We start from the raw sequence: 18,143 nt of genomic DNA, 5'->3' as shown, positions 1-18,143 counted from the left end.
CATTAGTGTAGGGCAGGCCTGCACAACTCAAATGACCTGGCGGGCCGAAACCAACTGTGACTTGGTTCATGGGGGCCGAGGTCAATTCCTAGGGTGCTGACTATTAGAGTAACACTTAATATCAATCAATCAACCAATCAACTGAATTAAAGTGAAATGAATTAAAAATGAATTAAAAATGAATTTAATCAATATTTAACTTTTGATGTTCTGGCAGGCCAAGATTGATTTAAATTAATATGAAATAAGTTGAATTAAAATTCATTCTAATAATATAAATATTATACAATCTGTACAAAATACATAATAAAATGCATTGTTCTTCCTTTCCACCTCTACCAAATCATCACACAAAACATGGAACACTTCTAAGGGGGGGAAATGAGAACCTCTTCTCATAATTTTGGAAAAGAAGGGAGAAGGGGAAAGAAAGATGGAAAGGATGCAGCAGGAGGCTTGGCCTGAGAGAGAATGGAGCAGTCTTGGAGAGAGAGAGAGAGAGAGTGAGAGAGAGAGAGAGCATGGAGCAGTCTTGGTGGGTGGGAGAGAGAGAGAGAATGGCGCAGTCTTGGTGAGGGAGAGAGAGAGACTTAAGAGACTTAACTGCGCAGGCGCACCTCGCAGTTGGGAAGCAACACCGGGCCAAATAGCAGACCCGAGTGTCGCTCTGGTTTCTGCCACGGTGCGCCACTGCTGCCGTGGGGGAGGGTCAGGAAGAACACCCGCACCCCCGCAGCCATCTCCTTGGCCATGCAGTGGCTGGAATTTTTTTTTGGGGGGGGGGGTTAAGCAGCAGGGGGAGGAAGAGGAAATAGCCCTGGGGGCCAGGAAAAAATGCCTCGCGGGCCGCATCCGGCCCCCGGGCCGCATGTTGTGCAGGCCTGGTGTAGGGAAACATACTTTCCGTGTGCTTGCATGATATTTCAAAATCACTTTTTCATAAAACAATGATTCAGAAGTTGATGGAAAACTTTCACACACTTTCACAAGTTTCATACACTTTCATTATGCTTCTTTACAATTCTGTGTTTGGATTCACAATCATTTCATTGTTAATATTATTGCAGTATAATATAAAAACAAAACTACTATTGCATGCAAAAACAGATTTCTCTCTTAACTTGTTGACTATAGAACTGGATGCCTTCTAACCTGGAACTTGATCTGTTTATTAATTTCATATGTTAGGCATTAGTAAGAAGAATCAAGATAGCTTGTTAATCTGTATGAAATGGATAATATAACATGAAAATGAATAATGCTTCTGCTGTTTTCTGAGAGACACTGAATTTAAAATGCTAATTGTTATGAAGGAAAAGTGTGAACATATATGTGGCTAAATCTCCTTGCTAAAAATAAATTAATAAAAGTAATTGCTAGAGATGCTACTCTCACATCAGATAGGTATATTGAATGAATGCTTATTCCTCCTAATCCAGTCTGCTGATACATATCTGCAATACAGCACAGTGCTGTAGACTAAAGCATAGCAAAGAATGTTTGTGGCAACATTCTCTGTCAATTCATCAAATGCTTCCTGATACTTATTGGCTACGAGTCATTGAAATGATGATTCAAACTATTTTGTTCAGCTCAAGATGTCTTGTCATTCTTTTTTTAAAAATGCACTTAAGTGAAATGTATTTTCAAATCAAATGCTTTCACTTTCAGTCAAAACCATATTAAGGTGCTAGAGCATTTTCAGTGGAATTTTGCTGAAAAGAGGATATTCTTAACTCTATTTGCAAAGCATTTGATATTGTGTTAGGTGCAGTACAAGTTTAAAAATCAGTTTTCCATAACCTGCAAATGACTTGGAGTCTGCAAGCAATATACAAAAGATTAGGGAATAATTAAAATTATATAAAACCATTCTAAAAGTGAAACTGCTATTGGAAACTTGGTTGACTGCCAGATGTTATGATTGCTGTTAGGGAGTGAAGGCCAAAGTGAAGAAAAGGTAGCTTCTTAAACATTTCCTGTAAGAGGAAAGTGTAGGTGCATGAGGTCTGTAAGGAAAAATTCTCATGGAAAGGAGAGAAGAGTGAATGGGCATAATCAAGTAAGTGAAAGAGGCATTTGTAGCTTTGTAAGGAAATAGAGAATTGGAGCTGGAGAATAGCAAGAGATCAAAGATCAAAGTGCCAAAACATATGATTTAAAAGTGATATATTGAATGTGAAATGGTAGAGGCAGCCAATGCAGATAGCACTAAATAGGAGAAAAATTATTTCAGCAAGATGTGATAAAATTCCTCCAGGCAGCAGAATAATAATTTAAATTTTAAAAGTGTTCTTTTACGTTTCTTCCTGAAGACTTTTATATGCTTTGTCTACTTCTGTTCTGGTATTAATTTTTCAATTCATAAAAAAAATCAATGAAATTTTATCATCCTGAGGCTGAAACTAGATGTTTGGCAGATACAGGACTGCAATCTCTTGTGGTATAAAATGGGTAATGTGTCAAAGCTGCATTGCAGATTTCCCCACCCTTGAAAGGGTGAACAGGGAAATTTACAGTGACATCAGGTCATGCATTTTTGTTATTGGACAATATGGGAGGCAGGGAAGAGGAGGAAAAGATTCAGGGCTGTTGTGTTTGGCAGCAGCTGCACATCTACCATCATGTGAGGTTCAGTCCAAATGACTGCCATTCCTCTCCTTTCCACCACCTCCTCCCCAAGGAACTTGCTACCTAATACATAATAATGATAAAGAGTTAAAATAAATTATACCAAAATAACCACCTGCCCCATAAATCTCTAAGGCCAAAGTTTTAAGCAGTTTCCATTTCTGTAACATAAGGAGGCATCATATTAAATCCCATTTTTCTGGAATAATTAGCTTGTAGAGTCACATCACAAGTGTGTGTATGGAGGGGGGAAGCATATCACATACATGTAGGGGTTTTTGGCCCAAGCTCAGAGATGTAGCAAGGTTGGATTGTTCCCTGGTACAAGAAGTGAAGACAGGTATCTGCCTCCTGCTTTCTTCTTCAGAGAGATGTTAGGGAGAGAACAAAGAGCAGGCGGTCATCTAGCCAGTGGCGCCTCCTCCCTCAGGGGTTCAGGGACACACACACACACCCGTTCAATTGTAGCTGCACTCCTGCCTTCTGTGACCACTACTGTCTGTTGCTTTGCAACAAAACATTTGCCAAGCAGTTTACATAGGAGGCGGAGGAGCGATGATGATGATGATGATTTCCCATTCTCAGTCTAAAAGGAAAAAGAGTAGACGAGCAGCAGCCAGTGGAGGGATGCTGTGCTGGGGTTGAACAGGGCCAGTTGCTGTCCTCCTGCTTACTACAAAGAGGACCTTTACTCTGTTCAGTTAGCAGACATTACTTTGTCTGTAATGTTTTCCTGCCATCTCTCCTGTAGATTGTTCTACCTGTTTTTTGGTCATATTAGTTAGATGTCGGCAAACTAAAAGACAACATTAAAAAGCTTGGTGTCACTTACAACTAACAGTCTTCTGAAATCTGCTCCCAGCTTGAACCAAAGAATGATTAGGTCCTCATGCTTGGTAAAGGGAGGCTTCTGTGGTGTTTTCTTAATAATATACAAATCAGCCCCATATCTATATTGTAAATAGGTTTGGATAAAGAGCCCGGGGAAGGGGAAAAAATAAAATGCTTTCAGGTTATTGTATTGGAGCATAGGTCCCAAATTGATCTTGTTCAGAAGTACATCGTGTACACTTCATCAGCTCACACAATTTCCCTGTTGTCATTGTCAGACTAATCCCCTATACATCTTTTTAAGAATGAGCTTGATATGCAAAATGCTGGAAGTGTGAGAACCAAGAGGCAAATTCCAAAGGCCTAAACTGCTTTTTAAATTTAGGGGAAGCTTGAAAGGCACCTTAGTGACTTGGATGGAAAGAAATGTTGAAAGACCATGCAATGGGAGAGGCAGAGTTTACACATTCCTAGGGCCCTCTTGTGTGCTTAGCAGAATAATCAATGGAGCATGGCCCTCCAGTTGTAGTTGATAGCATCCCTTCTGTTAACTTCAGTGGAAAAAGGATTCCGCCTTTATTTAGGCCTGATATGCCATGGAACAGAATGAGCTAGTAATGGCATCTTTAAACGTAAAATCCTGAGGGAGTTGTTTGGACCGCACTACTTCAATTGCAACTGGGAGTTGCATTTTTGTGTCTCTTCAAACCCAACAACCTGCAAATGGAAACTAGTAGACACAGTAGGCCAAACAGTCGTCCTTTTTATAGTGTGGTATCTGTTCTGTGGGTGTCGTTTGGGGTGTGGGAGGTGTATTGTATGTTTGCAGAGTTGTTTTTATATGGGGGAACATTCAAAAATGTGACACACAGCCTTAGGGTTCAAAGTGGTACAGTCCAGGCTTTCACCTCATGTTCCTGTAGACCAGGACCAGACGTTGTGGCTTATAAAAACATAGTTTGAATAGAAAATTAGATCTGTAGATATTAATCTGTAATAGTGCTGTGAATCTTGGGACCATTATGTCACAGACTTATCCAGACTTATCACTGAATGTGTGCTCCCCAGGGAATTGTAGGTAGTCTGTGCTCCCTGATAAACATTCTGTAAAATACTGTACATATGCTTGCAAACCTGTTTGTCGCATTCACACTTTACATTTTTAGGTATCTTGCACCTAAAAAATGTCATGTGTGTGCACTGGGGTTACTTTGTGCCCCCTAAACCTGTTGTCAATGTCCTGCTATATACTTTTTAGCTGCTTTAATGCAAGCCATTAAGCTTGTGGTTCTCAAACAGTGTGGTCTGAGGCTCCTACAGCAGTTGCTGTTGACCACAAAGAGCTGATTTTTGTCCCATCAAAGTACTTCTCCTTGTTTTCAAATACCAAACTTCATTCATGACAACAGGGATGTTGTTTCATGCTGATATAGCTAGAAGAAGAGGTGACTCATGGGACAGTCTGTGAAGCGGTATTTTAAAAATGGTTTGAGAACCCCTGTACTAAGCATTTCAGTTGCTTCTGTTTAAAGTGTGTTGCTACCCCTTAATCATGCATGTTGCACCTCCATTTTTGTGCAGATTGCAGTCCCACTCCTGAAGAATCCAGCCCAGGTACGTGTGTGTATGGCTTTTCTTTCCATTCATGTATTTTGTGTATGAAAAACTAATACATATATATTGTTTTTCCTTGCATTTGGCACAAAGGAGTTTTGCTGATAAATGTAGTTGGGTAATACTACATTGATAAAAATTGCCCATGAGGGCAGAAACTAGAGGAAAGTTAGTGAAGGAATCTTATTTACTGGCCTTAGATGATGGTAATTTTGTGACAGGAAGTGCATAGTCAGAGGCTACTGATAACTCACTCTCCATGTGGTTGCAGGTGCCACAGGAGAAGTTTTTAAGTGGCTACTGTGTGGCCCCCCCAGTCATCTGAATCCATTTGTAGGAAGCAGTCTGAAGACCAGAGACTGAGAACGGCTTGCTGCACACACGCATTAACACTTTAAAGTTATTATTTTCATGTTTCTATGACACTTTTCTAGATATGAAGTACTTAATCATGGTGGTTTCATTGCCCCCTTGTAATGGTCCTGAGAGGTCAAGATTAGGTGATTTGCCCCAAGATAACCTGTGAGTGTCACGAATGGGTGGAGGGTCAAAAGCCCAACACCTTATTCTGTATCCAAGCCCAACACCTTATTCTGTGCCCCACTCCAGGGGGAAGGTCTCGCTTTCTCTCAATGGAGATATGCGTTGTTCCATAACATTCCAATTTAATGTCAAAAAGCCTTAAATTTCTCTTGAATGGCTTTGTTACTAAAACGTGTTTGTTGATTATGTGTGGTATAAGTTTCCATTATAAGTTTCCAGATACTTGAAATTATTTTGAATTCTTTTCCAACTATCTAGGCTATTTTTAAGAAATGTTTATTATGTTCTGTATGCTGCAAATGGCAGTGCCTGAAAGACTATTCACCGTTACTTTGAAAACAAACCTTTTTCTATGAAGAGCTCTTTAAAGCAAACACATGTCAAAGAATAACCTTTGTTTTTCATTGCAATGATAGAGATATCTCTTATTTTGGAAAAACTATCATAAAGAAAAGCTTTCCTGTTAAAGGAATTCAAATGTTTCTGAGAAACAGAGCCAAATTTCCCAGAATTTATTTTGTTGGATTATATACAGGATGGGACATGGGTTGAAAATGCTGCATTGCTGCTCTGCTCCTTTTATATTCTCCCTGCCCCCCAAGTTTCCACAACTGGCCTTCTTTTGGATTGCTTTCATGGAACTAATGATATTTGTGCCTTTTAAACTTTGATTAAAATCTGTGCTGTTCCAGCTAAAGTCCTTGCTTATCTAGATCATGGTCTTCATATTTACCACTTTTTATGGCACAAGCAGATAGTGGTTTGGTTTCCAATGTTCCGTTATGTGAAAATGTTCCGTTATGTGAAAAATACAACTGTGAAATAACATCTTTTCCAAAACGGACATTTTTGAAAGTTTCCAATGCAAAACACACATCCTATATTGCACACAGAGTAATGGGTTTACTGACACCATTTTCTGGGCAATTTTTTATAGAGTGTAATTGCTTCACTTCAAGTAAGAAAAAAGTCTATTTACTGTCAGTTTAAATGCTTCAGATCCTGATCAAAGGTGTTTCTTAGTTCTGTTACATGAAGACACTTACTGGCTAGTGTACTTTGGATCCTAAATGCAAAGTGTATACTTGTAAGTATACAATAGTCTTATTTTCACATAAGACTATTAAAATGGAATAGAAGTTTTTGAGGCTGCAAGTAGGCATGCGATGGTTAAAAACCAAATTAATTTGGCTTTTGTTTATGGAGAAAAATATCTGCTTAGAAATATCCCTTTCCTAAGAACTCAGTTTTTGTTGAACTTTGCAGTGACACTTTTTTATACTTCCCTAATATACAGAGAATTCCATGCATGCAACCATAACCAGAAAAATATTAAAAATTTGTCTAGCAAGAAGATGGGTGAAGCCTCATCCACTTCTCACCCATAGCCTTGCATCCTGCTTCCTTTGGAGGTGTCAAAGCTCTGTATGACTTATAGCTCAAACCCAAGTAGCCAGGCTTGGTCCCAAGAGGTGTGTAATAAACCCACATGGTCATGAGAAAGCTCCTTTTTATTGCGTAGAGCCTGAAAGTCCCTTTCTGCCTCCTGAACAAAGATTGAGTAACCCTCAGCCCTCTCCCTCACCAAGTGGTTCCCTTCAAATTTTGATTTTCCCCACTCCCATTTCAAGCTGTCAGTTGGGCCCAAACACCTGATACTGCCACATCCAACTTGGATGTAAGTGGCTGAATGCTAGAATCTGCTAGAATGACCTTGTTCGAATATCTAGAGGTTTCTTTGTTTTTCTGTTTATGCTACCTATCTGCTTCGCTCGAATCTATTTGTAGTCCCACCCTAGATCTTTAACAACCTCTTTCATTAATTGAACCAACGTCTTTGGAGTGGTTGCTTCTCCATTCCAAGAAGCAACCCTTGGAGTGTTGCTTCTCCAGCTTGTATTCCTACTCATCTCATTCTGCTGGAGGAGAGAACCAGGGAATTTTAGAAACTGGGGATAGTGTTGAGGTGTCTGGAGAGGGCAGAGCAGATTGTGCACTCTGCTTCTAGGCTCTAAACCCTAGGATGATGATGATGATGATAATAAGCAGGCTGGGTGAAAGAGGTCGAAAAATGTAACCAACAAATGCAAGATCTAATAATAACACCAGAATTAATATGTGAAAGAGCAAAGAAAATTAAAAATTGGACTGCACCAGGCGACGATGAACTGCATGGCTTTTGGTTTAAACACCTAATAAGCCTTCATAAACAACTATCAAAACAGTTCAATCACATTTTGCAAGGAGGTGATATTGAACAATGGCTAACAACTGGGAAAACTCATCTCATAATGAAAGACCCAGCAAAAGGTGCAGTTCCAAGTAATTATAGGCCGATAACCTGTCTTCCAACCATGTTCAAATTATTAACTGGAATAATAGCAGATGAAGTAATGCAACACTTTTTAACTAACAAACAGCTTCAAGCTGAACAGAAAGGAAATTGTCCGAACACCAGAGGCACAAAAGACCAGCTGCTGATTGAAAAATGATTTTAGAAAATTGCAAGAGAAGAAAAACAAATCTAAGTGTTGCATGGATTGACTACAAGAAAGCCTTCGACTCATTGCCTCACACATGGATACTAAAATGTTTAGAAACAACTGGTGTTAGCAGAAACATCCAGATATTTATTTAAAAAGCAATGAGCATGTGGAGTACACAGTTAACAATCAATGGTGAGACACTTGGGCTGGTTAGCATTAGAAGAGGTATTTTCCAAGGGGACTCACTATCCCCTCTGTTGTTTATAATCGCCTTTCACAAATAGTAAACAAAACAGGCCTCAGAAACCAAACATCTAAAACATCAAGTAAAATCAACCATCTGCTGTACATGGACGATCTGAAGTTGTACAGAAAGTCCCAGTCAGAAATCGAATCACTGCTAAACACTGTCTGTATATTCAGCAGCGATATAGCAATGGAGTTTGGACTAGACAAGTGTGCTGCATTAATAATGAACAAAGGGAAAATCACAAAAACAGAAGGAATAGAACTGCCCAATGGAAGCAACATCAAGAACCTGGAAGAGAAAGAACATTACAAATACTTGAGCATTCTCCAGGCTGATAACATCGCACACACTGAAGTTAAAAGAAAAATTTGAAGTGAATACATCAGGAGAGTTAGAAAAATCCTAAAGTCGAAACTCAATGGCGGGAACACCATACAAGCCATAAACACTTGGGCTATACCTGTTATTAGATACACTGCAGGAATAATAGACTGGACCCAGGCAGAGCTAGAGACGCTAGATCGTAAGACCAGGAAAATAATGACCATCAATCATGCTTTGCACCCCTGCAGTGATGTAGATAGGCTATACCTCCCTCGCAGCTCAGGTGGAAGAAGAATGCTGCAAGTCCATCAAACAGTAGAGGAGGAGAAAAGAGGCCTTGCAGAATATATAAAGGACAGTAAAGAAGATGCACTTAAAATGGTCAATAATGAGAAATTATTAAACACCAATGAAACAAAGCAGGCCTACAAGAAAGAACAAGTCAAGAACCAAGCAGAAAAATGGAAAAATAAGCCACTGCATGGTCAATATTTGCACAATATAAGTGGAAAATCAGACATCACAAAGACCTGGCAGTGGCATAAGAATGGCAACTTGAAGAAAGAAACAGAGGGTTTAATGCTGGCTGCACAAGAACAGGCACTAAGAACAAATGCAATAAGAGCAAAAGTCGAAAAATCCACCACAAACAGCAAGTGCCGCCTTTGTAAAGAAGCAGATGAAACAGTGGACCACCTAATCAGCTGTTGTAAAAAGATCGCACAGACTGACTACAAACAAAGGCATGACAAAGTATCAGGGATGATGCACTGGAACATCTGCAAAAAATACAAGCTACCTGTAGCCAAAAATTGGTGGGACCATAAAATTGAAAAAGTGGTAGAAAATGAAGATGCAAAAATATTATGGGACTTCCGACTACAAACAGACAAACATCTGCCACACAATACACCAGATATAACTGTAGTCAAGAAGAAAGAAAAACAAGTTAAAATAATCGACATAGCAATACCAGGGGATAGCAGAATAGAAGAAAAAGAAATAGAAAAAATCACCAAATACAAAGATCTACAAATTGAAATTGAAAGGCTGTGGCAGAAAAAGACCAAAATAATCCCAGTGGTAATTGGCGCCCTAGGTGCAATTCCAAAACACCTTGAAGAGCACCTCAACACCATAGGGGCCACATAAATCACCATCAGCCAATTACAAAAAACAACTTTACTGGGAACGGCCTATATTTTGTGACAATATCTATAATAACCAACAGTATTGATGATAAACTTCAGCCATCCCAGGTCCTTGGGAAGGACTCGATGTCTGGATAAAACAAACTAGTCAATAACACCTGTCTGACTGTGGAAACAAGAAATAATAATAATTCGATTTCTATACTGCCCTTCCAAAAATGGCTCAGGGTGGTTTACACAGAGCAATAACAAACAAATAAGATGGAACCCTGTCCCCAAAGGGCTCACATTCTAAAAAGGTGAGGATAGTGGGGATCCTCACACTCTCTGGAGAGATCCCTGCCTCAGAAGAGTGCAAAAGCTGGCATGTCTAGTTTTTGGTCTTACCAAAGAAAGTTGGTGATGTGATTTGATTAGTTGTTGCTTGCGGGTCATCAAGGAGAAGATCCGTAGCTCAGTGGAAGAGCATCTGCTTTGCATGCAGAAGGTCCCAGGCTCAGTCCTTGGCATATCCAGGTAGGACTGGGAAATAATCTCTCTGAAACCCTGGAGAGATGCTGCCATTCAGTATAGACAGTACTTTGCTAGATAGACCAATGGTATAGCTCTATATAAGGCAGCTTTCTATGTAACAAGGGTGCAGATCCATTACAAAGACAAAGGAGCAGACACTTTTCATTGGCTGTTTTATAAGTGTCTACTTTTTTACAACCTTTAGCCCTGTTCTTCTAAACATAAAGATTATGCATATATTTTCTTCAGTGCATTTCTAATGCTCATGTGTATGTGCTTTTTGCAAACCAGCTAATTTTTGCTTCCCTCTGTAAGCCAATGTGAGTACTTGTTCTAAATTAGCTTTTGCCCTCCTCATACCTCAAAAGTTAGGATCAATTTCTCAGGCTCTTATGTTACATTCATTCATAATGACAATATAGTTCATAATTATATAGAAAGTGTAAAGGCCTGCCAGGAAAAATAAAGATAATTAGTTTAATCTGTGGAATAATAGATGCCAGTTTTTGTCTTTGCAGATTATTTTTAATGATGACTAAGAGATGAGTAGTGGGGTGCCACTGCCGCCTCCCCTCTTTTGCACACATCCCTTCCCTTGGGGTATTTGCTAACCATGGTGTAACATTACATTTGTGGCAGTGTTAACTGTGGCTGGCATTAACTAGAGTATACTTTAATGGGAGTTTGCAAATTCATTTGAAACCTTGGTTTTCTAACTGTGGTTGAAAGCTAGCCTGCCTTAGGGAGCCATGGTTAGCAATAGTTTCATGCTATGGAGTAAGCCTGGGCATCAGGTATATTGGACAGGGGCACTGAGAGGGGAGAGCAGCCAGAACCTGGCCTGTGTTCAGAATAAGAAGCACATGAGCCCTTGGCCCACTTCAGTGGCTTGACCATCATGAAGAGATCGGAAGCCTTACATCTGTACCGGACCATTAAGTTTTTATTAGTATGTTACTTTCTTAAAAGCTGACTGTTTGTAAGTAAAAATATTTATTGTGTTTGCCCTTTCTTTCCTTCTGAAAACCGTAGGTGAATGGAGTGAGGCCCTCTACCCCCTGCTGACAACACTCACAGACTGTGTGGCTATGATGAGCGACAAGGCAAAGAAAGCAATGGTCTTTCTTTTGATGCAAGACAGTGCTCCTACCATAGCCCTTTGCTTGAGCCTTCAGTACCGGAGGGATGTGGTCTTTTGCCAAACTGTAAGCAAGGAAGTAGTGTGGTACTGATTCACTAGACCTGGGATATCTTTCTAAATGAGAAAGTAACTTTCTAAACAACGAGAGTGATGTTTCGTAGGAAGAAAGTATCTGTAACCAAGGTGATGTTAGGTAAACACGAATGGCATGACCTTCTGACTCTTACTTGCCAACAGATGAAAATATTGACACTTGGAGATGACTCCCCTCATTTAAATAATTTTTTAAGTACCCAAATGTTTCCACAGAACTTGACAGAAGGCAAAAATGGAAAAGTGATTCACCAGGGATGGGTACCAGAAAATAGGGACAGTTGTAGCATATGTAGGACTGAACAACTGGATCCCAGAATAATCCATTGCACCACTGGTGGCTTTGTGATACTGTTGGAACACCCACTACAGCAGTCGCCCTTAGTGCTGGTGTGCTACCTTTAACTCCCTTTTAGGGATGTGGCAAAACACAATTCAGCTTCTGAATCACAGAACAATCCCTTTAGAATCAAGGGCTTGCCTAGCTGCTTTAATGTGGAAGAGAGCAGGTCTCCCCCTGCTTCTCCGATTGGTGCTACTGCAGTAACCCCAGTGCTCCATCCAGATATGCCCTTGCACCAGTGAGGTGTCTCCCAGCTGCCACTGCACAGACACGGCCTCTGCACAGACACAGAGGCCACGTGCAGGCCAGCACTGCACGCAGTCTGCTGAGGGAGGGTGCGGCCGGTGCATGGGCATAGCTGGGGTGAGTGTTGGGACTACTGTAATGGTGGTGATCGGAGGAGGAGCAGGGATGGACCTGCTCTTCTCTGTGTTAAAGGGGCTGGGTAAGCCCTCAATTTTAAAGGGATTGTGCTGAGATTTGGAAGCCGAATTGCATTTCGAGCACATCCCTACTCCCTATTTTCAGTGTGGTGCAACATTATTATGTAGCTATACTTGAGGGGTCAGAATCAAGTATAGGGGTCAGAATCCACTCCAGCGATTTTATTCAGCATCCTGTGAGCCTTTTGGGTAAGACTAATTAACTAGAGGGGATATCATCTTTCCAAAGACATGAAGTTTCAGTTTATTATAAGATGCCTTCCTGCTATTTCTGTTGTTTAAAAGGTCAATTGTTTTTGATGCTCAACAGTTTTTTCTAGTCAGCTTTTCAGTGAACTGTGTGTGTGTGTGTGTGTAATCACTAAAATGTAAGTATGTAGATATTTTTGTGGTTAAAGAATGGGTCACTGGTGTTCCTGCTGGCACAAGGGCTTTGGAAGGCCTCAACAAATGTCTTCATTATTTCACTTCTGTGTTCTCTCTTGCAGCTCACAGCCCTTATCTGTGGCTTCATTATCAAGCTGAGGAACTGCCTGCATGACAATGGGTTCTTGAGGCAGCTCTATACCATTGGCCTGCTGGCACAGTTTGAAAGCCTTTTGAGCACTTACGGTAAAACCACTGCCTGTGGCAAGCATGCCATGTCATTCATGAATTACTGAGTTGTGTTCAGTACCGTTGCACTGGCAGGAAAGATAAAGTAAAAGACGTTTCAAACAGAACCGTGCAACGCAGTTGTATTTTAAACAAGGAAACAAAATAGTGTATGATTAAAAGTAGAAGAATACATGTGTATGTTAATGGATTTGGTCCAAATCCAGAGGACATGAAACTGACTCCGCATACTATGGGACTTCTAAAGCAGCCATAGTAGGTAACCACCTAATGGGCCACATACCAAATCAGTGTTGTAACACGGGGGTTTCAAAAAGGACTGCTGTTCCGTGTGTGTGTGTGTGTGTGTTTAAAGTGAGAGATACCATTGGGTGATTCTCTGGATTGTACCCAGATACAGGTGGAATTAAGATGAGTTGAAGAGTCAGCCAGATTAACAAGAATGGCTTCGGGGGAAACACCAATTACAATAGCTTGAACTACAGCTGAAAACAAATCAGGGTTGTGGGGGTTGGGGGAGCTCAAGAGCAAATTATTGTAATTTGAATTTGCTTGAAAAAATGGGTGATCTCCCTATTTGATGTTCTAAAACATTTCTGTTCTATTCTATATGCTGTTCGATTAAAAACAAGATGTAGAAATATTGAGCTCGACTGATTTGATAATGGCTGAGGTCCAGACTAATGCAGCAGCAATGGCACTATGGAGAAGGGCAATATTAGCTGATCTCTCCTTCCCCCTGAAACCCATTGTGCTTCCCCACAAAATGGCCCTGAGTGCTTACATCATGTCTTTATTTAACAACTGTCTCTATGTAACAGCATTGGTGAAGATTGCCTGGTAGTGCCCTCTCTGCATTTGTTTGGATCTCGGCCAATTTCAATATTGCCTGAAATCCATACAACTTAAGCTGTACTCATTTGAAAGCAAGATGATATATTATTAAATAAACTTACTGTACTAGAATGAGAACATTCAGATTTAGTTTGTCAAAAGTACTTCTCAAAATCAAATTTCAAGGCAAAACTTGAAATGTTTTAAAAGAAAAATGTGAGGTCTGATGTTTATCAATCTTTGTATTTGTACCAGAATTTCATTTTTGCCCCAGAATTACAAGTCAACAAAACTGGATTTGATTAGCCATGGGAGTAACTATTAAAGCATAACCATCACTGGATAAGAGTGTGAAATATACAAATACAGCTATGAATGCATTGGCTGACATACTGTACAATGTTCTGTGTGTCTTTTAGCTGAATGTACATGCAGTTGAGTGCTCCTGTACAAAATGCAAGAATTGTGCAAATGGTGTTGCACAGTGGATTGATAACTGTGTGCATGTTCCTTTAAAAGGCATACAGAACATTGGGCAGAGTTGCTTCTCAGGAATTGTTATGGGGCAATGATATGGCACATATTAACTTTTTCTTCATGATACTACTGTGCCACAGTCAGTTGGCAACAGATTTTTGTATGTAAAATGCTTCTCATACTCCTCATTCCCTTTTTCATTTAGGCGAGGAGCTTGCAATGCTAGAGGATATGAGTGTGGGCATAATGGACTTGAGAAATGTAACGTTCAAAGTAACTCAGGCCACATCGAATGCCTCTGCTGACATGCTGCCAGTCATTACAGGAAATCGGTAAAAAGAAAAGGGGTGGGGAAGAATTTCTGAAAGCAAGTCCTGATGGAGACAGAACACTAGAATGACAGAAAGCAAAGCCAAAACTTTCAAAAACATACTTGTCCTATACCAAAAAGTTCCTGAAGCTGGCTTGGTTAAGGCCTAAACTCTTAACTTAGGCTGCTATGTTTAAATACGACTAGGGAATCCAAAATCAAAGTTCCAGTATTTTTATAATACATATTACTATCCCAGAGGTGGTGGTGGTGGTGTGTTTTTTGCAGTGGTGGGTGGGAATGTTTAATCAAACATGCATTGGCAGCATGTACAAATGAGAGACCAGTTGGGATGTTTTCACAATGCTGAAGAGAAAAGCAAACATATTTCACACCAGGTACTATTGTGTGGAACTTCTACTGGAATGTAAGAGAATTTCCTACATCAGAATGCAGTTTTTATTTTGTCTTGAGTTTTGATAGAAATTGTAATCTTTGTGTTCACTCACATCTTTTTCATTGAAAATACCCCAAGAATTATGACTTAAAACCATTATTTTCTTTGGAATGTGGAAGATAAAGTTGCATGTTTTTCTATGGTCATCTACACAATTCAGGAAAGATTTCTTTAAGTAAAATACCATTGAAAATCCCTATATGAATCTGTATTTATCTTTTTACTTCCCTATAAATGTTCTTCTTTTGGACACAAATTTCCTACATATTGTTGTTTGTGCACCCTTATAGCCAGGGATGCAAATGTACACTAGAGATGTGCATGAACCAGTTCGGAGGCCTTTTTACAGGCCTCCGAACCGGTTCGAACGTCTGGTGTTTTGGCTAGTTCGAAGGGAGGGGAGTATCTTTAAGGACGGGGGAGGGTGCTCTTACCTCTCTCGCCACATTTCCTCTGCCGGTGCGGCCTTTTAAAATGGTCCAGTGGACTGGAAGTGCCTGGTGCTCATATGCACATCGTGCGTGCGACATGCGCACTGGGCATTTCCAGCCCGAGGAGGCGGCAAGGAGGCACCAGGCGACACTGCCACCCTGCCGGACCGTTTTAAAAGGCAGCACTGGCAGGGGGAATGCGGTGGGAGGGGGGTAAGAGCACCCTCCCCTGTCCTTAAAGATATCCCCCACACACCTTTGATTCGGCATGCGCCGGTTCCATGCACACCTCTGATGTACACCCATATTTGTAATTCATTTTCAGAAAAATTGTAGTCTTTGTAGAGATTTAACAATACCAGCTAGTTCTGAATTAGGGTAGCTCTCTCTAGAGTACAAAAATTATAGTACCTGCTGAAGAAGTGACTGATCTTAACAGGACTGATCTCACTGAATGTATAATGGAGGATAAGATTACATCACTCTGGGGGAAACTGTATGTGAGGAGGCCACTTGTACCAATTTAAATACCCCACTCTCTGCCATCCTTGCTTATGTGTTCAGAATTAACAGAATAATAAATTCAGGTTCTTGCATTCAGTTGTTTCCAACTGTTAACTTCCTGTGAGGCACACTGAAAACCCATTTACTTTCCCTCAGCTATACCTGCTTTTCAGAGCTTAAAAATAATCTCCCCCCCCCCAAAAAAAAACAACAACTTTTGGGCAGGGTGAGGAAGAGAAACCTTTGGAACATACATGGGGAGAGATAATGGGTAGTCTGCACTTCCACATTTTCCTGGAGAATCAAGTAGCTGCTTGAAAGCCAGCACTAGCAGCTTTTATTTTAATTGATTACTTTAACTATCTGGATCGTGATCCATTGTAATCATAAGGAATGGGTTCTGCGCCTGCGCAGGGGCCTCGTAGGTTGACTAAGTAACTCCTCATGACGCCTCCCCCCTCCCCGCCTGCATGGGCTGTGCTGAGTTCGTTAAGATTGGTGGTTGGGGCGTCCTCCTTTCAGTTTCTCTTTGACTGCCTAAGCATTTATACCTCGTAGTAGCTTCTCGGACCAAATGTATATTTGGGCAAACACCGAATACGGACTTGGCTTTGGATTACAGACTTTGGCTTGGATTACGAATTGACTTGGTAACTGGAAACGGACTTGTTTTAAAATCGGATTTGACCTCTGAAATGAATAAATGGAAAGAGAAACTGAAAGGAGGATGCCCCAACTGCCAGTCTTAATGAACTCAGCACAGCACGTGCGGGGGGGGGGGGAGGCGTCATGAGGAGTTACTTAGTCAGCCCACAAGGTCCCTGCGCAGGCACAGAACCTATTCCTTATGACTCCAACGGATCACTGAGTTACAGATCATGAGTTACAGGTAAACAACCTGTTTTTCTGTGCAGTCACACACTACTCTGTCTTAAAAGCAGTGTTTCTTTAAAAAAATGGTTTCTGATGTGTGATGCTCATTTAATCCTCTTCTTTCTTCTGTTTTACATTAGTGATGGATTTAATGTGAGAATTCCATTGCCAAGTACCTTGTTTGATGCGCTGCCTCGTGAGATTCAGAGCGGCATGCTACTGAGAGTTCAACCTGTTCTCTTCAATGTGGGGATCAACGAACAACAAACCTTAGCAGAGAAGTACATATATTCTATTTAAAAATGCCTTATGCCTAACTGAGCCACCTAATGGCACAGTGGAGAAATGACTTGATTAGCAAGCTGGAGGTTGCCGTTTCAAATCCTGCTGGTATGTTTCCCAGACTATGGGAAACCCCTATATCGGGCAGCAGCGATACAGGAAGATGCTGAAAGGCATCATCTCATACTGCAAGGGAGGAGGCAATGGTAAATCCCTCCTGTATTCCACCAAAGAAAACCACTGGGCTCTGTGGTCGCTAGGAGTCGACACCGACTTGACGGCACACTTTACCTTTACCATTCCTAACTGAATTTGGATTAATCACCTATCCTCATCAAAGGAATATATTGAGTTGACTTACAAATAAAATCTATTTTAACAACAACAAAATCATGACTCGGGAATAGGTTGGATGGCAACAAGTTTATGTTTTGCAGCATAAAGGGTATTCTTGTTGTGTTCAATAAGCATTGACTACTAAATAAGTACTTTATTTCTGCTACGCAATTGCTGTTCACCTTTAGAACTTAGCTAGGTCCAAAGTAGATGTGTCATGGGAGTTCCATGACTGGATCTTCTGATTAAAAAGAAAGCACTTGGGGAGGAGCTTAATTTGGTTTGGGCCCATGGGAGGGTGCATAACCCTTCCCCACGCACATACATATTGCCCTCTGAAGCTGCTCTTAGTCACTGAGGGGAAAGCTTTGAGCATGAAAATTATATAAGGTTACATCTCTGGGATTATAGTTACAGCCTTGTCCTTTGGCAGTTGTACTGATGCAATTAAAATAGTCCTCAGTGCTTGCCACTTAAAAGTGCCATAACCAGCCCAAAATAGGAGCATGCTATTGATCCAAACAGTGCATCTGGGGTTGCTCTAATGCAGTGTTTCTCAACCTTTTTGGAGTCAAGGACCGCTAAATTCTTCGTGCAGAGTTTCAAGGACCGCTACATTCTTCATGCACAGTTTCCCGGACCGGCAGTTAGTAAAGGGGTT

At 40.7% G+C, this 18,143-nt stretch overlaps 1 protein-coding gene and 1 long non-coding RNA gene across 16 annotated transcripts in view; one reads left to right on the top strand and one right to left on the bottom strand.

The window, feature by feature from the left end:
- INPP4A (inositol polyphosphate-4-phosphatase type I A) overlaps positions 1–18,143 on the top strand; it is a 165,898-nt gene that overhangs the window by 118,898 nt on the left and 28,857 nt on the right. For all 15 annotated transcript variants that reach the window (XM_053306020.1, XM_053306021.1, XM_053306022.1 and 12 more), the window contains 5 exons: positions 5,044–5,076; positions 11,376–11,548; positions 12,852–12,975; positions 14,495–14,621; positions 17,005–17,145. In XM_053306020.1, the coding sequence (XP_053161995.1) occupies positions 5,044–5,076; positions 11,376–11,548; positions 12,852–12,975; positions 14,495–14,621; positions 17,005–17,145 (598 nt within the window). The remainder of the gene's footprint in view (positions 1–5,043; positions 5,077–11,375; positions 11,549–12,851; positions 12,976–14,494; positions 14,622–17,004; positions 17,146–18,143) is intronic.
- The window catches only part of LOC128349557 (uncharacterized), a 40,269-nt gene that overhangs the window by 16,822 nt on the left and 5,304 nt on the right, over positions 1–18,143 (bottom strand). The gene's annotated exons all lie outside the window — the stretch shown is intronic.

This window comes from Hemicordylus capensis, chromosome 3 (assembly GCF_027244095.1).
Source record: "Hemicordylus capensis ecotype Gifberg chromosome 3, rHemCap1.1.pri, whole genome shotgun sequence".
NCBI classification, from domain to species: domain Eukaryota; kingdom Metazoa; phylum Chordata; class Lepidosauria; order Squamata; family Cordylidae; genus Hemicordylus; species Hemicordylus capensis.
This window is presented reverse-complemented; position numbering and strand designations above follow the sequence as displayed.